The sequence below is a fragment of the Cornus florida genome, unplaced genomic scaffold (genome assembly GCF_030987335.1).
Source record: "Cornus florida cultivar Cherokee Brave unplaced genomic scaffold, ASM3098733v1 CherokeeBrave_3.0.0_Hap2_Chr05, whole genome shotgun sequence".
Taxonomy (NCBI): Eukaryota; Viridiplantae; Streptophyta; class Magnoliopsida; order Cornales; family Cornaceae; genus Cornus; species Cornus florida.
In genome coordinates this window covers 117,216,697-117,243,219 of record NW_026775575.1, presented here as the reverse complement: position 1 = coordinate 117,243,219, position 26,523 = coordinate 117,216,697, and the positions used below count along the sequence as shown (strand labels likewise).

The 26,523-nt window shown below is 37.0% G+C and overlaps 1 protein-coding gene across 1 annotated transcript in view; it reads left to right on the top strand.

Annotated features, from left to right (window-relative positions):
• Positions 1-26,278, top strand: part of LOC132308932 (uncharacterized) — a 35,499-nt gene extending 9,221 nt beyond the window's left edge. The window contains exons 4-19 of the mRNA XM_059807233.1: positions 3,823-3,891; positions 4,004-4,176; positions 5,489-5,626; positions 6,908-7,033; positions 8,444-8,542; positions 10,821-10,941; positions 11,115-11,178; positions 17,152-17,206; positions 17,291-17,415; positions 19,401-19,474; positions 21,277-21,326; positions 23,453-23,539; positions 24,837-24,887; positions 24,964-25,047; positions 25,482-25,532; positions 25,918-26,278. Coding sequence (XP_059663216.1) covers positions 3,823-3,891; positions 4,004-4,176; positions 5,489-5,626; positions 6,908-7,033; positions 8,444-8,542; positions 10,821-10,941; positions 11,115-11,178; positions 17,152-17,206; positions 17,291-17,415; positions 19,401-19,474; positions 21,277-21,326; positions 23,453-23,539; positions 24,837-24,887; positions 24,964-25,047; positions 25,482-25,532; positions 25,918-26,001 — 1,451 coding nt within the window. The 3' untranslated portion in view covers positions 26,002-26,278. The remainder of the gene's footprint in view (positions 1-3,822; positions 3,892-4,003; positions 4,177-5,488; positions 5,627-6,907; positions 7,034-8,443; positions 8,543-10,820; positions 10,942-11,114; positions 11,179-17,151; positions 17,207-17,290; positions 17,416-19,400; positions 19,475-21,276; positions 21,327-23,452; positions 23,540-24,836; positions 24,888-24,963; positions 25,048-25,481; positions 25,533-25,917) is intronic.
• Positions 26,279-26,523: the final 245 nt, after the last annotated feature.

Below are 26,523 nucleotides of genomic sequence, written 5' to 3'. Positions count from 1 at the left end.
AGAATCCACACATTCGCTAGCAATAAAAGCGGAATCCAGAATCTGTCCACCTCCAACGAAAGCATTCTGAGACTCAGAGATAACTCCATCCAGGACCTCCCTCAATCTAAAGGCAAGGACTTTTGCAATGATCTTGTAAATGCACCCGATCAGACTAATGGGTCTAAAATCCTTGATATTAGAAGCACCACCCTTTTTAGGAATAAGGGCAATAAAAGATGCGTTAAGCGATTTCTCAAATCGCCCCGTGGAATGGAACTCATGAAAAGTGCCCATAATCTCGTACCGCACCACCTCCCAGCTTTCCAACAAAAATCTTATCGTGAAACCATCAGGACCTGGAGCCTTATCACCATTGCAACTCTTTAAAGCCTTCAGCACTTCCTCCTCCGAAAAAGGATTTTCCAGCCCATCTCTCTCCAAGGCAGAAATAGAATCGAAGTGAAGACCATCTAGACGAGGTCTCCAACGAAGAGGCTCAGAATAAAGTCCTTGATAGAAAGAGACAATAGCACTTCGCACCTCCTCCTCTGAAGACAAAACTGCACCATTCACACACATCCGCCCAATATGATTACTCCTCCTATTAGCATTAGCAGTTCTGTGAAAAAACTTCGTATTACGATCCCCCTCTTTGAGCCATAATGCCCGAGATTTCTGACGCCACGAGATTTCCTCCAAAAGAGCAATCTCCACACATTCTGCCTGGCAAGCTGCTCTTCTACTGCGTTGAGATTCCGAAATAGCACCCTCCCCTTCCAATTGATCAATCTCCGCAATATCAGCCAAAGCCCTATTCTTCCTCCACACCAAGCTCCCAAACACCTCCTTATTCCACCTTTTAAGATTTGTTTTCAAGATTCGAAGCTTTCCGGCAAACACCTCCTTGTTCCACCTTTTAAGCTCATTCTTCAACATCCTAAGCTTACTTGCAAGAATAAAACTCGGATTCCCAGACACCGTGTACCCTTCCCACCAAGAACTCATACTTCCCTGAAAATCATTCGCCCTAAGCCACATGTTTTCAAAACGAAAAGGAGTAATCCTCAACCCCAACCCACCACAATCTAACATCAAAGGAATATGATCCGATATCAATCTAGCCAAAGCTGCCTGTGCCACATCCGGAAACTTCTCCTCCCAATCTCCATAAATGAGAAATCTATCCGGGCGTGAAAAAGTGGGTGACTCTCTGCCACTGGTTCAAGTAAACCTCGCTCCCTCCATCGGCAAATCATGACGATGATGTCCATCAATGAACTCTGAAAACTGAACCATAGCTAAAGTCCACCTTCCTCCTGTCAATCTCTCCAAAGGGGATCTCACCACATCAAAGTCGCCTCCAACACACAACGGAAGACCCCACTGTTCCTTCACAGACCCCAACTCCTCCCAAAGTATGTGCCTATCCAAAAATACCAAAATAACCCTAAAATTCAAACGTTATAAAAAATAACAATAAGCATGAATAAAAACCCTAAATTACTAAAATCCCTTATTCTATATTTCTTTTCCCCTTCTCCAATGGTAAGTGCTGGTCATATGTGGTTCTAGCTCTTGAGTTGCACCTTGTTCTCCATCAACATTTCTCCACAAGTGTCCAAGAAGATTTATATAATATAATCACACTAAGGTGCTCTGATTTTGACACGTGACCTGCCTTAGTACTAGGTTAACATATCCAAACTGTTAGGAGGTTATAAAATAGTTGTATATAATCAACACTTCCATTTTTCTTTTTATGTTAGAATTTGTTAGTTATATGAGTCATGTGTTGGTATATTCCTTCTTAGAACTTGTGTTGTAATGTGTCAAAGTGTCTTGAGTCGTCTGATTATATGCATTGAAGACAAGACAAACACAGAATTGCAAAGAACACGGTGGAAAATTTGCATACTCAATCACATAACTAGGACACAGGTAAATTGGCCTTAGAAAGACCTAATTTGACCTATTTTGTTAACTTTGTTTTATTATTTTTCTATTTATAAATCTTGGTTGGGCTCATAAAATTGTTTTGTATGTGTTTTAAACTTTTAGCAAAAATGGCTTTTCAAAATAAAAGTTTTAGATATTTTTTGGAATAATGTTAAACCGGAAAGATCAAATGGTTGATGGATCGAGTTTTTAAACAGAAATTTCCCTTCAAATCCAGTAAGCTTCGATCAGAGGGATCAATGAGTGTCCAGTAGGCTTTGATCAAAAGCTCAACCAATTGAACCCTACGGGCTCACTTTATGGAAACTCAAATGAAAATTCTACAAGGACTTTTACTTGCCATACTACATGGATCTCCTATATCGGCTATAAATATGGAGTTATCAGTTTAGGGTATCTCTCACACTAGCTTTCAACTCTTTATATATTATTAAGAGGATTTAGAAAGAGAGAGCTTTGAGAATCCGGTCAAATGAGAGGAAGACTAGTTGTAATAGAAGGTAAGAGACGGAGACGGCAGCCAAAAATAACATGGGATGAGGTTATTAAAAATGATTTTAAAAAGTTAAATATAGTAAGTGATTTGACATGTAATAGAAAAGCCTGGAGAGAAATAATTCATGTGGCTGACCCCATCCATATGGGATTAAGGCAAGTATGATGATAATGATGAGGAAAGCTTTGAGAATCCATCTAGGGTTCTTCATTAATTACCATTTTATATGTGATTGAGATAATCAAAGCAAGGAGCTGTGAATTGAGAATATCCATCCGAGCATCAACCTAGTGGTTTATTAAGAACATTTTACCCTACGTAACTAGTTATTGGAGATCAGAAGTCCATGGAGAAGCAGATTGCGTAAGGAGCGAGTCTGTCTACAGATCAATGGCTGGAAGATCTGGGGCGATCTTGCGCAAGTCTGAGTCGGGAGGGAGTAGGGACTACATGATTCTTAGGTTAGAGTCTGTTAACGTAGTAACTTCTTTCTCATATAGTGGATTTTGATAGGTTCTGTGTTTTATCCTGTTTGAGTTTTGCACATAAAAGATATTGTGTGTGTACTTTATTTATTGCTTTATGAGTTTGTGTGATGATGAATGAAAGACATAATTAGCTGATTAGCTGAATTTCAAAAAGGATCAACAGTAATTAGAATAGTTATTTAAATGCAAAATAATATTCATAGGTTCTATTCACTCCACATCTAGGTCAAACTCACTGCTCACTCTCTGACACATCAGAGCCTTGGATTCCGATCCTACGGTTTTATCTGAATTATTTCAGCTAAGATTTAGGATTACGATATCATTTTGAATGCATAGTACATTGAATTGATTTTTGAATGGGGAAACTCCACTGGATCTATAGTCGGAGACTTTTGAATACAAGCATTCAAACTGTACAGCTTAGTTATTTCATTGTTCTCTTTTTTTATTTCTTTGCATTTTTCAATTGTTTTGTTTCATCTTTTACTAAAATCTTGTTTTTGTTATTATCAAAATCTTCAACCCTTACATTAATGCTATGTTTTATGGTGGTTGTTCCATTTTAATGTATTAATTAGTAAACATAGTTTTATAGCGACAAAAATCAGGGAAGGCACACCAAGGTGTCCCAGTACCAGCATGTTGTAATTCTATGACGAAACCAAAAAATTGACAAAAATGGATTCTACTTCATGGTACATTTTAGATTAATACTGGTTAACAAAATATGCTGCAGACTAGTATGCTTAAAATATTTTGAATGTTTTATCTGTTTGAAGAAAAATTTGAATCAGTTTTGTGGCCACACAAGAGCATATTCTCTTATTTGAAGATTTGTAGTTTTTATGTTAATCTTTACTCCTAAATTACTCATGTTTCTAACCATCATACATGCAGTTTCGGAGGAGAGATGTGATGAAGTTGAGAGCCTAGTGTTTGACCTTTTTGCAAATCTTGGTGCTTCAGGTGCAACAGTTGCTGGAAGTGAAAATATTCTATTCCTTCGTTTGTTTTGCTTTCATAATTAGCTAGTTTTTAATCTAATTTAAAATAAAAATTTCTTGTATTTTTGTGTCAGAGGAGCAGCTAGATTTTCCTGTTCTTTATGCTTCTGCTAAAGAAGGATGGGCTTCATCCACCTTCACCAAAAGTCCTCCTGTTGATGCGAAGAATATGTCACAGTTACTTGATGCAATCATAAGGCATGTTCCTCCACCAACAGCAAACCTCGATGCACCATTCCAGATGCTGGTTAGCAATAAACCATTGATTGCAAATTTTATTTTTACCTACAAAGGTCTACGCACCCATGTAGACATACATCAGCACATGCTCTCATGCAGATGGGCATGAGTGCAAGCAAGCATATTTATATGCATAATTGCATGCTTGTATTTTCTGTCACCTGTTTCTTATATTACTGTAGAGCTTGCACTGTGACTCCTCTGTATATGCTTTTTACTCCCTTCTGGTACAACTTTATTGGTCATATGGAAAATCCCTACTTTGTAAGGAGACACCATATTATTCATTCACACTCAATTAGAAAAATATCAGTTTCTGAAACTGCCATGCCTCTGAAATAATTAATGCATTAACATTTTACTGGAAAATAGGATAGGTTGGAAAAGTTATAAAAAAAATTTCGGAAATAATTTATATATATTTTTTTGTACATTGACTTTCAAACTGAATACCTTTTTTACCACATTTGTGCTCCGTTTGGTTTGAGGGTTGGATGAGGCAGCCCTAGGGAAGTGAAGGTGCCTCCCTCATTTTTTGTTTGGTTGGAAGGAAAGGAAGGAGAGTTTTTACATTTTTTACCAATATATCCTCGTAATGCCTGAGAGAAATTGGTATGACTTTTTTTTGGGTTAATTATTCTTTCTTTCCCTTTTTTCCCCGCCCAATTTTGGACTGATAAAGAAACAACAGGCTAGGAGGGATGCTCCATCCCTCGCTTCCTTCTTCTCTTCCCTTCCCTCCAACCAATCATGAGAAGCATCATGTATCCCTCTTCAATCCTTCCTTCCTTCCAACCAAACATAACACTGGACAAATGGACCTGTAGATTGGGATTGAAGGGATAAAAGACATGGTTGAACTATCACTAGCCTTGAAATACTGTGGACCACAATGGAGTTTTCTCTTATGCAGAGATTCCTCCAAATTAGGCAAATTTTGATGTGCCTCCATGAAAGAAGATTGCAAGCAATGCAAGCCAATCCCTTGGATTTGGTTATCATAATGGTGTTCTTTTATGTAAGTTGGTATGGACTAAGGACAACCTGTCTTTTGGGTAGTTGATCATGCAAATTATAGATTGGTCACTCTCAATATGTAGATACTTTTTTTTATACCTGTTGAGAAGTGTGTGTTGTGAGTGGAAATCCTTGATCTTCTGATAAACCTTTATTTATTTATTTTATTTTATAAAAAGATTACTGTTTCGTCTCTCTCTCTCTTACTTCCCCCCACCCCCTTCTCCCTCTGTTACCTTTTTCTTCATGATTTTTTATCTTTACTTGGAATGTTGAGAAAGATGTTTGACAGCTCCTTTCAGGTTTCTATGATGGAGCGGGACTTCTATCTTGGCCGGATATTGACTGGGCGCATTACTTCCGGAATCATTCGTATTGGTGACAAAGTACACGGACTTCGAGGGAAAGACTCTGGGGTTGAGAAAATTGAAGATGGGAAGGTTGGTGGTCTAATATAATTGCTTTCTAAGGATAAGTTCTGTCTCCTGGAGCCTGCTACTTTGTCCTCTGAGTCCTTTTTAACAATTAATATCTCCACCATTGGTCTTTTATTTTCTGGATCACTAAGGTCCTTGAACCTTGAATTGAGTTTCTACCGAATTTGGCATCTGAATGGAACCGAATATAATTAAATTAATCTTACTCTTGCATTTGTATTGTGGCCAGTTATACTTAATGGACTGATCCATTGATGGTAAGCTTTATCTTGTTAGTTTCTGCCCCTTGGGCGGCACTGAGAGCTCTCTTTCTTACGACCTATAAAGAAAAGGAGTTGTGCCCTCTAGATTCTTTCATAGTCCAAACTTCAAACCCAGATTACAGATTCTGTTGCATATCATGGAGCCCAAAATCCACTTTCAAGCTTCAACTCACAAACTCAAATTAACGTTATTATGAATCTTTGACAATATTGTTTACCATCCTATACTGAATCCAAAACCATGTTTTGAATTGACCTACTTTTAGGAAATTAGAAGCTCAGTGGAATTTACATGTGTATAAAGAACAGCAAAACCACCCGAACCAGATATTAAACTCTTTTAAGACGTCTTTGGTTACATCAAAATGAAATAATAGTTCTTTTGCAAACGATTGTATTGATGTTGCTTCCACTCAAAAGGAGATCGCTGACATTGTTAGACTAAGATTATGCTCCTTCTGCAAGGTGCCTGCAGCGTAGAATAACTAGTGGTAATGGTGTGAATGTGGAATTCCAGATTCATTTTCCTCTCTGCTTGAATGTTTTGTACAGCTATGTTGCTGTGACTGATGTGTTTTTGTACTTTGGGTTCGACCTTGCAGCGTTCTGTTTGCAGGAATGTTTTACAGCTATGTTGCCATGACTGATGTGTTTTTTTTGACTTTGGATTAGGCATTGCAGCATTTTACTTTCTGCTTGCATCTGACTTCTTTTTAGTGCTTTTTTAGCCGTTTGTTTGCTTCCATCTGACTTATTTTTAGTGCTTTTTTTAGCCATTTTAATATATATATAAATATATAGGGAGGGGGGTAAACCCCCCCTTTTACCTGTACAGTTATTACACTTGATATACAACTTTACGCCCACCCCCAAAAAAAGAAAAAGAAAAAAAAGAGAGTGCATTATGAAATTCCAACTCATTCATTTTTTAAAATTTGTAACGTGCTTATCAATCAATATGACTTTTTCCACTATCAGCATTACTGTGTTTTGGGCTAACTGAATAATTCTTGCCACGTAGGTTGTGAAACTGATGAAAAAGAAGGGCATGAGCATAGCTCTAATTGATAGCGCAGGTGCCGGAGATATAGTATCAATGGCTGGGTTGGCAAGTCCATCGATAGGCCACACAGTGGCAAATGTGGAGGTGTGTGACTCCTTTTTTGTTGTTGTTGTTTCCACATTGAGTAAGCACTAAGCAGTATATTCTATTTGTTATCTTTTTTATGGCACTTCTTTTCTTAGGTTGAGTACTGATCTCTAAATGCTACTTTAAGAGGAAGTTCATTGAACCACTACTATGGGATATGCATGCAAATTATAGATATTTTCTTTGATATTGAAAGAAAAAAAAAAAACAAACAGAAGTGCCCTTGTGTGATGTGAAACTAACATGGTTTTTTGGTCCCATAGTTAATATGGTATTTGCATTCTGCTGTGAATATTACGGGTTGCTATATTTGGCTCATGCAACTTATTATTGGGTCATTAGGCTTTATATGTAAATATTATTGGGTTATTGGCTACGGGTACGTGCACTTTGTGAACTTAGTGTGCTAAAAATTATTTTTGGGTTACTACAACTTCCAAACTATACATTCACAAATACAATCATCGCAAATATAAATGACTTTACGGAGCCACTATGCTGCTTAACGGTATTATGAGGTTTATTTTTTTAACTAGATACTAGATATCCTCTTGCAGTCCTGAATCTCTGATAAATAGATTGCTAAAGGATGCATGGAATTAAAGTGGGTGGTAGTTGTGGTAAGTTTCTCATGCTTTTCTAGGCCACAACTGAGGCTGAATTAGATACCTCCAATTTAGAACTTGCTATATCTAGGTTTATTCTTTGCTCTCGGGCCAAATCTGCATTGTAGTATTTAGGGGTCAAGACCTAGTTTGGTTTCTGCAGATGTCTTCCAGGTGCAGCTACTTCATGGTCAATATGTTCTCCCCCATGGTGTAGAAGCCTTCCAATAAGAATATTTTAATAGGACCTTTGGTTTTCTTGTTATCCTTTCTTCACTATGACATTATGTTTCTTGTTTAAAAAGAAACAAGAAAAGGAAACAAAAAGTATTCCGCTGTAGTGGAGATTAAAAGCACATCCTCTTTACCCTAAGAGGATGGCTGGTGATGGTTTAACATTTTGTGCACTTGTGTTGGGTGGGTGGTGGTAAAAAGCGACGTAAACACTCATTTTTGCCCTAGTTGGGGCTTGAACCCTCAACCTCCCATTTGGGGAGGTGGAGGTTATACCACCCAGGCCATGGCCCAATGGTAAAAAGTTATGAAATTTTGTACTCTTAAGTTTGTTGTCAAAACATAGTGGCAAATTTTAGCATTGTTTGATTTTTTATTTTAGGAAAATTTTATAAATAAATCAGTTGATGTTTATGTAGAGGACTGAATATTTACAGATTCATCTCTCTCCCATGTTTAGATGTTGCTACAAATTTTTTTGTTTTGTTTTCGTGACCACGCCAGCATTACATTGTTTAAAAGTGTAATTTTTCGGCATTATTTTGAGGTGACTTGTTACATCTGCCAGGTAATGACTGCATTGCCGACTGTTGAATTGGATCCCCCAACCATTTCCATGACTTTTGGTGTCAATGACTCCCCACTGGCAGGTCGTGATGGTACCCATGTAAGTGTGATGATTTCTTCTACAATGTTACAGATAACCTGCTTCCATTACTCAATATTCTCGTTGATCTTTAATCTTGCATGTTAGCATTGATTTGAGGCATGATGATTGATCTTTTGAGGAGGTATATGACCTTTGGTGCTGACTGCCGCGTGAATCCAAGTAATTTTTATTGGAATCCCAAGGCTTTTATTGAGCTGAATTGAGTAGATTAATGCTTCTGGTTAGTGAGATCTTGGTGTGGGACTCAGGAGGTGAATGGCATAGTATATATTTTTATTTTTTCTTCTTTTCTCCTTCTATGTCAGATTCACGATAATTATCTCATTTTCTATTTACACCTAGGCAAATATAATGCAACAATTTCCCGATCTTGTGGGTTTGGGATTCTCTGTCGGACCAAGGCTGGAACACAGTAACTGGTTGGGAAAGCTTTTTTGAAAAAAAAAAAACACAATCTTTTCTTCTAATCAGAGAGAAACAAACGCAAAAGAAGATGAGCTCATGGTGGTTTATTATTTAGTAAGGTAAGCTGCTGCAATGACTCAAAGTAGGTGAAGCAAATGGAGTTTTGGAGGATCTCCTGTTCTTATTAGGGTAAATTTTTGTTAGAAGCTAATGAACCCTAAACAAAATCAAGCATTTTTCACTAATTGGGAGTTTTAAGTATGCCAAAAGTTCTAAACCAATATCTAAAATACTTCCTAAATATTAATCAATGTGAGAAGTAAGTTACAAATTTTATCTTGATTTTTTGGAAGACACAACAATCAAAAGTGTAATGCTTCTGGCTCTTTATTGCCGATGGATATGTCTGCCATTGATCTCTTTCTCTCTGTGGGTGGGTTGAGTGGGTTTTGACTTTTAACCACTGATCCATTGGATCTGTTGTAAGAGTTTTCAGGAATGGTCCAACAAATTCAGGGAGAATGAATTTCGCGTTTGATTGGCCAACGTACATATGCCCGCTAGCCCTTATTCGTGGGTTTGCCATGGAATGCCTTCTTGTTCGCTCTCTTGTCCCCTTCCCTTACTAAACCCCCGAACTGAATGCAGCATCTACATTGAGCTTTTTCAACCAACCTAGATCAGACTTCATAAAGTTTGCATCCTGGGTACCTTTTCAAGCTTTACCATATCATATACTTTAGTTTGTTCATATTAATGTCTTGTGTACTTTGGCTTCATAATCTGGGTATTTTCTTAACTAAGTTAGAAAGGCTTTAAATAGGTCTAAAGTTGGCCCTGATTATTCTATGCATTCGTAAGGTAAGAAATAGTATCCCCAATTAGGTTCTTTCCATGTATTTTGTTAACCACTTGGAACTTTTACATTAAACATTACAAATTCGTAAAGAAGAAGAAGAGAAGAAGAAGAGAAATGGGACTCCCTTGGCTTTAAGTACGGTATTGACTTCTAAGGTGCCATATTTGATTCCGTTTCATCACCCCTGGGATTTTATATAATATTTCTTTGGGAGAATGAAGCTGAACATGGCAAGAGGCTTAGAATTTCACTCTACTAAATTGTTCTAAAAAAATTGTGTATGTGTTTCTACGATTTGTTGCAAGAACCTTGCATATTAGGTGGTGCTCCGACTTTTGATTTGATTCCGTGTCTTTTTTTTTTTTTTTTACCCTTTTTAGATGAACATTTGTAAGATTTGCAGTTCTTTTTTGAACAAAAACATGGTTTTCTTGTACAACAAATTTAAAACCTCTCAACTTTTTATATTATTCAAATTTTATTTTAAAACAATGGAATTGTATAATATTGCATTCTTCCTGATTTTCTGAAATCTAGGGAGAGTTATTTCTAGTTATTCTTGCACACAGTGATCAATTATTCCTCAGTCGATAAGTGGATTCTTGATTTGTTCACGAAGTGTTCAAAATATTTAGATTGATATTTTGTGTCCTTGCTTCATGTTGGTTTAAGAACTTTTTTCTATGCTTCCATCATACACCATACCTTTGAGCTTCCTAAGGTGTGCCCTTTGCACTTTGACCTGCTTCTATTGTTGTTTCTGTAATAACTTGCCCTTTTGCTTTATACTCTCTATCAATAATTTTATACATGCTTTAACAGTAGCATAAAATGATAACTTGCAACCCACCTAAGGCATGTGCTCACTCTTGTATTCAAAGTGATGTCGTCACACGTGAACCCTGTTATGCTTCCACTACCTCTTCATTCTTTTAAGATGTTCCTGCCTTCCCTCCAATTGTCATTGACCAGATTACACGATGTGATCTGATACTTCTTATCTCTATGTAGTTGACTGGTGGAAAAATTGGCGATCGATTAATGGCTGAAGCAGAAACAAATCTTGCTATAAATGTGATCCCGGGCTTGTCCGAGTCATTTGAAGTTCAGGGAAGGGGAGAGCTTCAATTGGGTTAGTTCTTTCATAACCTATTCTCCATGTCTTCTACTTTCATGTCACCTTTAAAACTCAATCTAATAGGAAGCTTTTAACTTTTTAATAATAAAATTTCCTCTTCAATTTCTTCCTCTTTTCGGCCTCAAATTAAATCATGTGATAATGCAAATTCCTAATGTACAAATCAGGTATATTAATCGAGAATATGAGGCGTGAAGGATTTGAGCTATCTGTCTCACCCCCTAAAGTCATGTGAGATTTCTCTGAATTTCTCCTTTCAAATTCCTCATTTGGCCATTCCCAATGTACTATAATTATAACATGTCATTTAGTTCATCACTTTGTATTTTATAATTTATAACTATGTACTATATATTCTTTCTATATATTGATTCCTCCATTAAATCTTCAATACTATATATGTTATTTCTCTCTTCTTCTTCTTTTTTTTTCTTTTCTTTCCTTTTTCGTTTTATATTCAACAGTTGTTTGCTATAATATGTGATAGGCCGAAATTCAAATGCTAGCACACCATAAGATACATGCATTATACCTCTTTGAGCACCTGTAATTTTTATTTTATGTTTTATTTTGTTCTTAATTTTTTGCAAAATATTAATTTCCTACTGTAATTGCCATGCTTGTAAACCTATTCTACTAAAAGAGACGTTGGATTGTATTATCAAATGAGAAGTTAAACAAGACAGAGATAGTCTGTTTCTTATGAGAAGTTCTAGATCATTCTTATGATAAGGCCACTCTTAAAGATGAGGTTACTGATTTGGGGAGGGAGTGGGTGGTTGATAATATTGGAACTACCAGTGAGTTGTTGGGAGTTTCTTCAGAAGGTTATGCTCAGACTTCATCTCTTCTCCAAGCAATTGTGACTGGAACTCAGATAGCAGTCACTAATGAAGTTATAAACACGAAGCCCATATCGTCTTGGAAAGGGATTCATGAGATTAAGAATCTCATCTCTGAAGTCAATTACGACAAGAAGAAAGGCGTGGTGATGGAAAGGGGTAGGACTAGAAGTAGGAGTTTGAGGAAGGGGGGAGGGGAGTTAATTTCAATTGGTTTTTAATGAAGCTACGAATCATTACATGGAATGTTCGTGGTCTCAATGACCCGAATAAAAGGAGGGTGGTGAAGGTAGCTCTAAGGAAATAGGGGGCCCAGGTTGTTTGTTTGCAAGAAACCAAGTTGGCATCCATTACTGACAGGGTGGTTAGAAGTTTGTGGGGTGGAAGGTTTGTGGAATGGGAGGCCTTGGATGCTACAGGTTCTTCGGGTGGTATTTTAGTCATGTGGGACAGTAGGTGGTTGTCCAGATTGAATGTGTGGAAAGGGAGTTTTTCTGTTTCTTGTGAGTTTAAGATGGAAGAAGATAATTTTAGACGGGTTTTTTCCGGGGTTTACGGACCGGTCGTTGATGCTGAGAGACCTATTTTATGGGAGGAACTAAGCCACGCTCATGATCTGTGCTCCTTACCTTGGTGTTTGGGTGGGGACTTTAATTCGGCCAGGTTCCCGTTAGAGAGGTCTACTGGGGGAAGAAGGTCCATAGACATGGATCAGTTTTCCGACTTCATTGATGAGCTCCTTCTCATTGATCTACCAATGGAAGGTGCATCCTATACCTGGTCTAATGGTAGAGACCCAGTTACTCTATCAAGATTGGACAAATTTTTGATCTCTGGGGAGTGGGAAGAAAAATTCCCAGTTGTTGTTTAGGCGGTAGTAGAAAGGGTTACCTCCGATCATGTTCCTTTAGTTTTGGATTGTGGGGTTTGTGTTCTAGAAAACCCCATTCCGTTTCGAGAATATGTGGTTGAGAGTGGAGGACTTCCAAGGGACAGTTCGTTCTTGGTGGTAGGGAGCGATCGTTACAGGTGCGCCCGGCTTCATTTAAACACAGAAATTAAGAGCTCTCAAACTCGCTCTTAAGTAGTGGAATAAGGATGTCTTTGGGAATCTTGAATAGGGGAAGAATAGAGTCTTCGCTGATTTTTCTGAGATTGATCGGCTTGAGGAGGCGGGTGGAAATGTGGAGTCTCTTTCTACTAGGAGAGCTTCATGTCAGGCAGTTCTTGCTGAGATTGCTTGTATGGAGGAGATTTCGTGGCGTCAAAAATCCCGGGCTCTTTGGTTGAAAGAGGGAGATCGTAATAGAAATTTTTTCCATAGAGTTGCTAATGCTCATAGAAGGAGCAATCATAGAGGATGTCTACGGGTTGAAGGCGCAGAGTTGTGGAGGGAGGAAGAGGTACGTAGCGGGATCGTTTCTTTTTATCAGAAGCTTTACACAGAACCTTTAGGTTGGAGACCCAAGCTTGATGGTCTTCCTTTTGAGGCTATTTCTGTGTTGGAGAGAGATGGGTTAGAGCTTCCTTTTACTGAAGAAGAAGTTCTTAAGGCTTATCCAGTTGTAATGGGGATAAAACCCCGGGGCCAGACGGGTTCATTATACGCTTTTTGATGGAAAGTTGGGCGGTTGTGAGAAATGAAGTGATGAGTACCTTTCACGAGTTTCATTCAACTGGTGTTTTTGAAAAATCGCTCAATGCATCATTTATTGCCCTTATCCCTAAGAAGGGCAATGCTTCAGATATTAAGGACTTTCGTCCTATTAGCTTAGTTGATTGTATTTACAAACTCATAGCTAAGGTGCTTGCTCATAGAATGAGAGAAGTTATGGATGGGATTATTTCAGATTCCCAGAATGCCTTTGTTGGAGGACGGCAAATTCTCGATTCAGTTCTTATTGCTGGTGAATGTGTGGATTCAAGGTTGCGGAGTGGCGTTCCTGGAGTTCTATGCAAACTTGATATCGAGAAAGCTTATGATCATGTTAACTGGAATTTTCTTCTTTACTTGCTTGAAAGAATAGGGTTTGGAAGTAGATGGAGGACATGGATTGAGACATGTCTTTCGTCTGTTAAATTCTCAATTTTTGTGAATGGTTCTCCAGCTGGTTTTTTCGGGTGCTCTCGGGGTATAAGACAAGGTGACCCATTGTCATCTTTTCTCTTCCTTATTGTTATGGAGGGCTTAAGCAGACTCATGCACAAGGCAGAGATTCTTGGTCTCATTATGGGATTCCGGGTGGGAAGGGATGCTGACAATCAGGTGGAGATTTCACATCTACTATTTGCAGATGACACTCTGGTTTTATGTGATGCAGATGTGTCTCAACTTAGATATTTGAGATGTATCTTGGCTTGCTTTCAGGCAGTTTCTGGGTTAAAGGTGAATGTGGCCAAGAGTGTGCTTGTCCCAGTCGGGAATGTACAGGATATCTCTTCTTTAGCTGCAGTTCTTGGGGCTCCTTTCCTATCCCTTATTTGGGATTGCCATTAGGGGTTTCTTCCAGGTTAGTGGGGAGTTAGGATTCTGTGCTTGATAGGTATGCAAAGAGGTTGGCCGGTTGGAAGAAGCAATATTTATCTAAGGGGGGTAAAGTCACTCTTATCAAGAGCACTTTATCAAGCCTTCCACTTTTTTTCTTTCTTTGTTCCAAATTCTATGTTCTGTTGCTGATAGAATTGAACAAATTCAAAGGAATTTCCTTTGGGGAGGACTGGGAGATGAGTTCAAGTATCATCTTGTTAAATGGGAGCAAGTGTGCAAGCCTATAAAATTGGGGGGTCTTGGTATTAGACAAGTGATTCTTTTTAATCAAGCGCTTTTGGGCAAGTGGTTGTGGAGATTTGGGAAGGAAAGACATCGTCCTTGGCGTAGATTAGTATCTTGCAGGTATGGGGAAGATGTTGGCGGATGGACTACACGTCCGGTTTCTATTGCGGGAGGAGTTTGGGCTTAGAAGTCCATTCGGAAAGGATGGGATGCCTTATCCTCTCATATCAGATTCAGAGTTCGTGATGGTACTTGCGTTCGTTTTTGGGAAGATCTTTGGTGTGGGAACCAGCCTCTATGTCGCTCATTTCCCATATTATATGGTATTGCAATCGATAAACATGCCATAGTAGCCAATTGTTATCAGCTTGATAATAGTGGGATTACGTGGAGTGTTCATTTTCGACGTTCATTTCAGGATTGGGAGTTGGAAGAGGTGACCATTTTCTTGGATCAATTGTATCGGCAAGAAGGAATTGGAAGGGGTTTTGACAATTTGATTTGGATTCCCTCCCCTCACGGGCATTTTGCAGTAAGATCTTTGTTCTTATGTCTATCTAAATTTGCATCCTATGATTTTCCATGGAAGACTATTTGGTGTTCTATGGCTCCTACTAGGGTGGCATTTTTTGTATGGACTGCTGTTTGGGGTAAGATTTTGACGATCGATAATCTGAGGAAAAGGGGAAATCTTATTGTTAACTGGTGCTGCATATGTAAGTGGGATGGGGAGTCAGCCAATCATCTCCTAATGCATTGCTCTATAGCGCGCGATTGCTGGAATCTCATTCTTGGCCTATTTGGCATGTGTTGGGTAATGCCACGCTCTACTAAGGAGCTGATTCATGCTTGGAGAGGTTGTCGTGTAAGTAGGACTGTTCGTGCTTATTGGAGATCTGTTTCTCATTGTATTTGGTGGTGCATCTGGAAAGAGCGAAATACTAGAATGTTTGAAGGGAAGGAATCGCCTACTGCGACTCTAAAACTTTTTATTCTTCGTTCTCTTTTTAGTTATGTGAACAGAAGTTCGTGTTCCTCTTCTGTTGATTTAATTTCTTTTTTGGATTCTTTGGGGCCTTAGACCCCGAGTTCTTTTATGTCTACGTGACGCGTTCCCCTATTGAACGCCTTTTTTAATTTATTATTACCTATCAAAAAAAAAAGGCCACTCTTAAAGAAGTTGTCTCACTATTATACCATGAAACTTTAGTAATTTCAAAAAACTAAAAAAGAAATCATTATGGCAAGTGTTATCTTATGAAAGAGCAGTGTGACCAAGATAGTGAATATACTTAATTGAGTTCTGCTTATTCTTTCTTTCATTGTTGTGCATCTGTTCAAGCTTGACCAATTTAACAACAAATGGACTTGATTATTAAATCTACCTGGCATTTTGACAAATAATAACTATGAACATGAGTGCACCCACTGATTCAATTAAATGTTACCTTTAAAACAGTATAGGAAGTGGAGTAGCGATTGTTATTTTTTTTTTACTTTGATTGAGAATAACAAGCCACTTTGATGTGATTCGACAGTTTCCATGGTGCAGTGACATTTCCATGCATCCAATTTGATGTTGTGTGCACTTGTTGACTCTTGGTGTCATAATCTTTCCACTGAAGTGTTAAATTTGTAAAATTTTACATCAGATGGTAATCAGTTATCTTTACCAACCTGTGATTGTCCATTTATCACTGGTAGCTGAACATTCAATCCTTTGTTGGTAAACAGTTGATATTTAGCTCTTGTAGTACAAACTTTTTTGTTCTTATATTTTATTGACACTGGCACGTGTATTGGATGGGGCTCGGGTATGTGTGTCGGGTGTGCTCAGGTATCTACGTCGGGTGTGGGTGTGTACTTAGGTAACAAATCTAAGGACATAGATCTCCATACTATTTATACTTTAATTTTTATTTTTATTTTCTAGGGTAGAATAAAGTTCACTTGTTATGAAGTAAAAAGGAACATGATAGAAGAGTTTAATATATAAATATGTAATAAATTTGAATTATTGTGCTTGTTAGGTGCATAAATTTGAATTATTATGATGCCTTAGCGCCATGTGTCAGACAGTGGTGCTTCACACGTTTTTTTGAAGTGTCTATATAGTTCTATTCTGAACTTCCCGTTGTCTATGGGTGCTTTTTTTATTTTTTATTTATATATATATATATATATATATATATACATACACACATATATAGAACTTAATTTTATTGACACCTATAATACTTAAATAAAATAATATTTTTAGTGATGTTTGTTAGCTTGTTCAAATAACATCTAAATTACATAATTTGGAGCTTTTTGATTGCCAATTAAATTTCAGATCAGTTAATTCATTTGCAGTTATGCTTTTTTTTTTTGTTGTTAAAACAAAGAGGCACTGACACTCCGAGAGGGAACAATGTCTGTGTAGGAGTAGGACACCGACACTTCTTGGGAACTCCCTAGCAAGTTTCTACACACCTCTTGGATGATGTCAGAATCACTTTAAGAGCCATGATTTGGTTATTAACATAATTATTTCTATGTATTTTGTTCAATTTCACACATTGAGCAATATTTGTCGCTTTTTGTCAGGTATAAAATTGAGAATCGTGAAAAGCTAGAGCCAGTTGAAGAAGTGATTATTGAGGTAAAAATATTAAATTATTAATGCATGCATTGGCTGGAAGTCTTTGATGATTTGAAACTTTCAGTAATTATTTTGTCAATTCAGGTAAATGAAGAGCATGTTGGGTTAGTTATGGAAGCTCTTTCTCACAGGCGAGCTGAAGTCACTGACATGGGTCCTGTAGCAGGAAATGATGGCAGGACTAGAATGTCTTTGAATTGTCCCTCAAGGTTAATACTTGGATTTATCCTTTTCACTCCTGATATTTTGACTCTCATTCTTGCTAACCTTAGTGGCAATAAACTGGTTCTTTTTGCGGGAATATTTTTCTTGGTAATCCTTTTTTTTTATTTAATAGAATTATTATATAAAAATATATACAATTCTTGCTAGATTGTATTCATCTTTATATAAATATATATAAGCAACCATCAAACCCAGCATCATTCCTGATTGATAGGCAATAACCAAACCCTTAGCATTCCTTTACTTTGAGATGTCATACCAACACTTGAACTGTTATGCTACCACGCCGTGGGCAATGTTGCTTGAAACTGTTAATTTGATATGATTTCTAATTCAGTGGAATGTCCGTTGTTTTAGTTTTCAATGCTTTTCCTCCTCTTAGATAGATGTTGTCTTATATATTTTGTTATATGGAACTGGTATGCCGCAATGAAGTATTGAAGGCAAAAAATTTATTCTAAGTGAGAACAAAAAATGTACATTGCCTCTCTATGTGGATATTTGGGTACTTCACTTCTTTTCTGTATGTCAATCTAAAAAACTGAAACTATATTGCTTTTCTTTTCTTGATTTAAATCTTATTCATCTTTTGCAATAATTATTATAAGAAGTGTTGTTGTTCCATAGCACTAACTTTTTGAGTTTGTCTTTGTAAGAAGCAATTGTTTGCTCACATCTGATTGTTGGCTACTGTTGTCATGGTCCTCCTTTTCCATCATATACCCATGGCTTCATTCATTTCAACAGAGATATTGAACATCCATTGCTAATAAAATAAATCTTTGGTATGAAGATTTGTTTTTCCCCTCCTCTACAGGAACTAGCTGAATTGACTTGATAAAAATCTCCAAGATTCACCGGAAAAATTCATCATGATGAATGGAGCTTGATTTGAAATTAGTTCCATGATAATATATAGAAGGAAATGATGTCTTGCTGATCTTTGAAGGCTTCAATTGTGCTTTGTTTACCATTGCAGATGGAAATGCTCAAAATGGTTGGGCAGATATTAAAGTATTCTAGTTTGCTGTGAGATGATAAACTAGATCAATTACACCCATACCCTTTTAAGTGGCAAAAAGTGTTAAGCTAAATGTTCACATTTTAGAACTTGTGTTTATGCCAACTGTGTAACATAGCATTCATTTATTATCAGGGATGGATCTAGAAATTTATATGAGGAGAAGAGAGAGAGAGAGAGAGAGAGGGGGGGGGGGGGGGGGGGGGGGTGCGGTGGGGTTTTTTTTCATAATTTCAGTGGGGGCAATTTCAAAATTTTATGGGTGTAAATGCAAAAAAGTACAAATTTATGAGTATAAAATGCAATAACAAAAAATTTCAGTGTTTATTATTGTGTTGGAGGACTAAAGAGACAAAATGCAAACTGTATCGGGAGTGGTGTTACTTATACGTTTTATGCTTCCATTGTTTTAACAAAAAGCACCCTTCGTTTGTTAACGAAAAAGAAAAAGTACTATTCATTCCAATTGTTGTATATCCTTCTATGAACTCCATAAAACAGAGATAATGAGTAAATCTACTCAGACAGTGATTTCAGTGAACATAACATGAAAGGTTTCAGTTTGTCTCCGCTGCTCCCCTCCCAGAACTCCACGTAGGCAGGGCAGACATTGGGTAATGGACTAAAGATATACTCCTCTATGTCGGGCTATATCATTAATATGAAATAATATATTGTAAAGACACAGCTTACATCTTAAACTTGGAAACAAGTAATTGTTGCTACTTACCAGGAAAAGAAATTGTTAGTTGTTACATTTGATTTTCTTTTCTTAGAACAAAATATGTTATTACACTAAACTTTTTAAGTTTAGGGCATAGCTGATGCATTGAGGATAGGTGTTGTTTAGCCTTTCTACATAAAAGAACTCTGATGTATTGTAATGAATATATATATTTTGGTCTTTCCAAATAAAGTAATTTCTTCTTTTTTGTTATGTAATCTCAGGGGGCTGGTTGGTTACCGGAGCGTGTTTAGCAGTGATACGCGCGGCACTGGATTTATGCACCGTGCTTTCTTGAGTATGTTTGTTGATCTCTATAAAATTCCTCTTACCAGAAAAAAGAAGAATAATAATATTAGATGAGGTTGGTTTTGGGCATGCGTGCCTGAAAATCCAGTAGAGCTGGTTAGGATGTACCTTGTAATACGTGTTTATTGTCTGATTCAGACACTTGATTCTTCCATTCCTGGTCAGCCTGCTTTTCTTTTCGAGTGTATATGGTCTGTGTGGTAGGTTGGATTGCAGATTGGACTGTCGAGCAACGACTGAGAATGTCCAATATTTTTCATTCTTCGATTCTCATAGTCCAAAATTCAATTAAACAATTATCAGTTATTCTTTACAACTTTCTTGATGCTAATTGCTAGAAATCATTCATAGCATCACAGAACTTGCATCTTCCGTTACTGCATTCATTTAGGGTCTGTTTACTAACAGGAATTAATTTCTGATTTCTACTGTCAATTCCTAAAATAGGAATCAAAAGTGAAAATCATGTTTGGTAAAATATTTTCACTTTTCTACTTTAAGGAAGTACTTTCTAATTTTGTGAGGAGAAGAGAAAGTGACAAATCCTCACTTTCTCTATTTTCTGAACTGTAGCAAGGAATTACTTCCTTGTACTGTAGCTCTCAGATTTGTTTGCTCTCTCTCTCTCTCTCTCTCTCTCTCTCTCTCCCTACAGATTTCCTTTTACTTCTTTGACTCCATTTCTGCTCTACTTTTTTTTATTAATTCTCTCTCTCTATCTGTTCTTTGGTTCCATTTTAGAGAGAGAAAGTGAGGATAGTTTAGGGAGAGAGAGAGGGGGCTCTCTGCGACTCTGTAATGGCAATGGCGGTTCTAAGAAGTGGATTTCTGTGTTCGTTTCTGCTTTTGTTGCTGTTTGTTGGTGTCATGGCAAGAGTGAACAAGGACGAGATCTCTGAGACGAGATTTGTTTCTCTCTCTAAACTCACTCGTACTTTCTCTCTCTAAATCCCCTTTTTCTCTCTTTGAGTTTGTGTTCTGTAAAATTGAAGGTTCTTTGAATGTATGAAAACCCGAGATTCTCTGTAGCAGTAGTCTCTCTCTCTCTCTAAATTCTCTGTTCTGAGTTCATTTGAGCGTAGAGATTCGTTACAATGCTCCGTCGATTTTTGTGTTTGTAGCTCTATCTCTCTCTAAATTCTCTAGCTTGTTTGGTTCGAAATTTATCAGCATTACATGGTTTTCTCAGCAAAATCTTGAGAGTGTTCAAGTTTTTTTTTTTTTTTTTTTTTCAATTTTAAACAGAATTCAAGACAGTGCTTGTAGATCTTTGGGAATCTCTGGTTCGCTAACTATTTTTTTACAATTTTACTCTACGAAATTCGGTGTTAGAGAGAGAGAAAGAGAGAGTTCATGGAGATTTATTTGTATTCATGAGGTCTCCAGACCCAATTGAATATTGGAGGAGCTGAGGTAGTTGAAATACCCAATTTACACCTTGCTTCTGGGTTGAGAGACCCAATTGAATAATGGCTCGCCGGAGCAGACCAAGTTTAGTCCAGCGTTGTGAGAGAAAGGTAACAGGAAAGTAAAATTAAAATCAAAATTATTAAACTTACTTTGAAAATATTAAAAAATAAATCTTATTAAACATCATTTTACTTTCTATTTCATCTCAAAAAAAGTAAAATCATGATTTTACTTTTGGAGAAAGTAAAAGTAAGAAAGTGAAACTGTTAGTAAATGGGCCCGCCTTTCCATTTCTTAAGATGCTTACTTCTTAACTTTGTTGTAACATTTGTTACTAACAGTTGCATTTCCACTTGTTCCTCTTTTTTTTTTTTTTTTCAGTGTATGCAAAATATCGTGGTCCTCTTGGAAATGTGAGAAAGGGAGTATTGGTAAGTTGCCTTAACCTTTCGGTTTTTGATAACTCATCTAATTTTTTTTTTTGCCTTCTTGTCAAAAGTTTAGCATGACAAAAGAGAGAATATATTTTGTTGTAACCAGAAAATGTTAGTTTTCCATCTGCATTTTCTCAACTGCCAAGTGTTGCTTCCATTCCAATTTTCTGTTTAATTTTTGAAAATTCTGAAAGGGGCACGGCGAAGTATATGAAGTCACCATGTAGCCAGATACATATTAAAGCTTTGATACGTGTCATGTTAAAAGTAGCAACCTTTATTGAGATGTATGGCACTACATATTGGTATAAGCAGCGGCTCCCCCCAGTTCTCTATCTTCAATTATAGTTAAAGAGGACATTTGAGGTACCATGGTTGAGGTTCACTCAACCTTGAGCGCTATAGATAATGTTTGATGCTCAAAGATGATTATGTGTTTGTCCAGTTAAACATAATTCAATGCCATAATTAGGGGACATCAAAGCCTTATTCCTTCTTAATACTTAACCTTAATTTTCTGTCGAGGTGTACATGTGGTGATGCCAACTTGGCTCACTTTTTGTTGCAATACTGGCCATTCATGTCAAGTCATCATGTCGTTGATGGATGTCATGTATGGTCTAGAAGATGTGTACCCACACTTTCCATTTCCACAACCATCCTCCATGAGAGATCTCTGTATACCAGGTCTCCACAACCATTGTTTCACTGTTACATAGTATTTTGATCTTAATCTGAAGTCTTTTGAAAGAATTTTTGAGAAATTGTTTGACCATGTGAAAGTATATGTAAAAATCTTTTCAACAATGTATAACGAGCCTTGTTTCGACATGTATTCTGTCAGATACAAGCCTGTTCAGAAACTCGGCCAAAGCTTGATGTATTGGAGATTCAGAGGTCTTTTGTGGATATTTCAAGAAAAGTTCATTACTCTTTTACCGAAGCTAATTTTAAGTGAGAGTAAAATTACTAGGCTTTCCGATGATAACTGGGCTTCATTGAGTTATTATTATTATTTTTATATATAAAATCCACATTTGCTGTATATTAATTTTATACAGTATGGGGCTTAGATTTCTTATCAGGGCATGAAGGAAATTCAAATCCACTTTCTAAGTGAACAATATCAATGGATTTTTTTAACCTGGTTGTAGAAACTGAACAGTATCTATTAGTCTGTCACAATCTTCATTGTCAACCTCTAATGTTGAAAATGGGCAAATGATATTGGCACTCCACTTTTATACACATGCACTCCACTTACTACTACAATAACAACAACAACAACTAAGCCTTTTCCCCCAATCACTTGGGATTCAGCTACATGAATCCTATGTTTCCATTCCGCTCTATTTAAGGCCATAGCCTCACTCAATATACATGCTATACACTTGTACTCCACTTGCTTTCTAGGAAAAGGAAATGACACAATTTTCTTTCTAAAGCACTCATACTCCACAATTATTCGAAAAAAGTACGATTATACTCTACTATGTCACCACCTTTAGTAAAAGTAAAATAGAATAAGGTGGAGTGTACAACAATAGACTGCCAATATAACAACTTAAAAATGAAAAAATTGAAAAATGTCATGGAGTCAGAAACATAATATAAATTTGTAAATTGCAACCCCATGAGGTGAGCATTTCTTGTGTTATATGAATGTGACTACTGAGCTCTAATAAAGTAATATAGAGAGGTCTGTCCATTTTTTTTTGTCAGATTTTCTGAGGCCCCATCAGGAAGCTTGTCCATGCTTTCCACTATATTTACCATATTCTTTTGTCTCTTCTAGTATCGCAATTTGGCAACCCATTAATACTGGTTAGTCTCATCAATTCTTCAATATTTGCTGACAAACTTCAGTCATATATATCAAATCATGTTTCATATTGAAAGTATTTCTTGTAATTTTTGTATTATGTGTATATTGAGTTATAGTTTTCAATTGTTATTCTCCTGGTTATGAGTTGGTCAATATGTTCATTTTGCAAGCATTTTGTAACATTTGCCTTTGATCATGATTTGGTAATTGTCTTGCGAACTCATCTGTACCAAATTCTTATCGTCCTGTTGTTTCTAATCGTGGGAGCTTGTACTTGAATGCAATCCATGTTGAACAGGTGTCTATGGGTTATGGAACAATCACGGCTCATGCTCTCATGAGTTTAGAAGCTCGTGGAACTCTCTTTGTGTCTCCTGGGATGGAGGTTGGTTAAAAAATTAACACGTCTATTCTCTGCTTATTTTCCTTCTTGTTTCTTGCTTACTGTCGGTTATCGCATGAATACACCAGTGGAATACTCCATCTTCAGTATTGTGGTAAAGACCATAAAGAAATGCTATATACTCCATTTGGCTCTAAAGAAGTTGTCCTGCACTCATGAATTTATCTAAGGGTGCATAATATGCCAGCGGGCTTGGAATGGGCTAGCAGGCTTGGATTGGGCTTTGATTTTTATCTTGAAAAGAACTTCACTCGGGCGAGTCTTGATTTAAGAAAAAAATAGATGGGACTTTGTAGTGGACTGACTTAAAAAAAAGGATGGGTTCAACGGTAATATATCATCCTAGCTTTTCTCTGTTCAATTTATCTCAACTTTGCTGGCACTCTAGGAGCCGGTGAATCATGTTCTGGGTTGACAGGGACTCAGAAAGAATTATGTCGTATGGAGAAGGAAAAAGCATTTGTGACCAAAGAAAAATTAAAATTTCTTTAGAAGGCAGATATAGTCCAGCAAATAGGGCATTCCTTACTGCTGGTAATCTTTTTCAAGGGGTAGAACTGTAGAAGTTTAAATGTAGTGTTGTCTATTACCTTAGGTTGTTTGGGCCTATTAGGACATTATATTACTGTAGCACAGTGCAATGATAATGTGACCATTGCTGTGCAATGGTGATGACTCATGAGCATTGAGCTCCTGAGTTCTTATTATTTTTAAGGGGCTGGGCTGCAATGGGCTGTCTTTTTAGAGCGCTGGGCTATTGGAAAAGAATAATAACAAACATGTGGGCTAGTGAACAGGCCTGGGTGGTGGGCTAGTGGGCCAGTCCATGGGCTGAACCTATATCTAGCCCCTACCCTTAGGACTGGGCTGGGCTAGCCCTCCACGGGCTCAGGCTGGCCCGCGGGCTCTGGGTCATTTTTGCACCCTTAAATGTCTTTGATTTGCCTGATTGCGAAAGCTTTTACAAAAAGTGAGCCCCAAAAGCATGTTGGTTTATTGTTATAGCCATCCCATTAGTTTCTTGATGGTGGTTGTCATTTTGGTTTTCACCTTTTTTTTTTTTAATCCGGATTATGCAGTTTATTGGATGGTTATGACCATAAATGTCAGTGCAGTTTTCAGCTGACCACAGGAGCAGCCAATATTAATAATGGACATGTGGTTTAACAATAGATTCATATATCCAAGAAAATATAAAATACACGCTCACATTTAACAAATGAAGCAAAGATGATTGATTTATCTAATGGATTGCTGCTGTTGGTTGTTTGTTATGCAGACATATGATGGCATGATTGTAGGTGAACATTCACGAGATACAGATCTTGATGTAAGGATTAGTATCTTTTTCTCAACACACTATGCATAGCGTGAGCTTTCTAATCTTACAGTGATCTCCGTCACAGATCAACCCAGTACGGACTAAGGAACTGTCCAACATGCGGTCTGCTAACAAGGATGAGAATGTGAAACTAACTCCTCCTCGTCTTGTATGTATTCTTTAAACATTAGCTTCTTGTTTCCTGATTCTATTTCTCCAATTACAAGTCTTCCCTGTTCTCGCAGTTACATGCAAGACATAGCTATTGAATGAAAACAGTGATTTTTTTTTTTGGAAGCCTTACATCTGATATATATGTTGTTACATGTTAGTAGTAGACATGGAAATATAGAGGTGCAATACAAGCTCTTAGGAAATTGATTTTATTAAGGGAAAATAAATAAATCATGGATATGATTACTTGAAGAAAATATCAACCACATAATGTAACTATAATGAAATCAAGATGATGAGAAAAATGAGAAAAGTAACATAATGTAACTGCCAGCTTTTATTAAGTGATGTTGTAAAATGAGAAAAGTAACATGACTCTGGATTTTCGAGTGATGTGTAGTACTAATATCTGAATGCATTTGGCTACAGATGACTCTTGAAGAGGCAATTGGGTACGTTGCTTCTGATGAGCTGATTGAGGTAAGTTCCACTTTTAGTCTTCTAGATGTCATGAATATCATCGATATATATATATATATATATATACTTCAAGAAGCTACTAATCTTGTGAGAATCTTTCCTTGAGCATCTGTTACCCGATTCCTTGAAATATAATTTGGTAGTGAGTCATTCAAATAGAGAAGAATTTTTAACAGATGAGCTGGTTTGATTATTTTGCCTATCCTTGAAATATATATATATATATATATATATATATATATATATTTCACTAATCTTTTGACAGAAACATTCGGTGTTCTCCGTAAATTCTTGGAAAGTTCTGCTTCCATAGGATCTCTGACCTAATATTTTCCTAAAACTTAATAAAATTCCAAGTTATTCATTGGCCCTGTTGGTTATGCAGGTTACGCCGAAATCCATTCGGTTACGAAAGAGATACCTGGATGCTAACAAGCGCAAAATGATGAGGAATAAGCCCAAGGACTGAAGCCTTTGAACTCAATACAGTTTTGTAACTTTATACCTTGATTTCATTACCAATTTCTGTTCCACCCCAATTTAGGTTATTCATTATGAAGTATGATGCTTTATTCTTTTGCATGCGCTGAGAGGTGATGAAACTCAATGTTGTATTAATTGATAAGAAATAATGGTAATGAGAGATTATAATTATTGACATGTAATATGAAGAGCAAGATGATGTATTATTAAAATGTTGTATTAATTGATAAGAAATAATGGTAATGAGAAATTATAATTATTGACATGTAATATGAAGAGCAAGATGATGTATTATTAAGTGGGTCATCCGTCATTGTTTGGCCAATGGTTAAAAAAGATGGGTTGGGTTGACAGGCACGATGTCCATCTCCTTTTTTCCTTTTCCAGAAATCACGCGCATAAGTGGGGATTAGAGCCGTGTAATTGGCTTTGTTAAGAGGTAGATGGAATTTCAACCATTTTTATGATACGTTATGGTTTGGTCCGGTTAGGTGGGCTAAGCTGACAG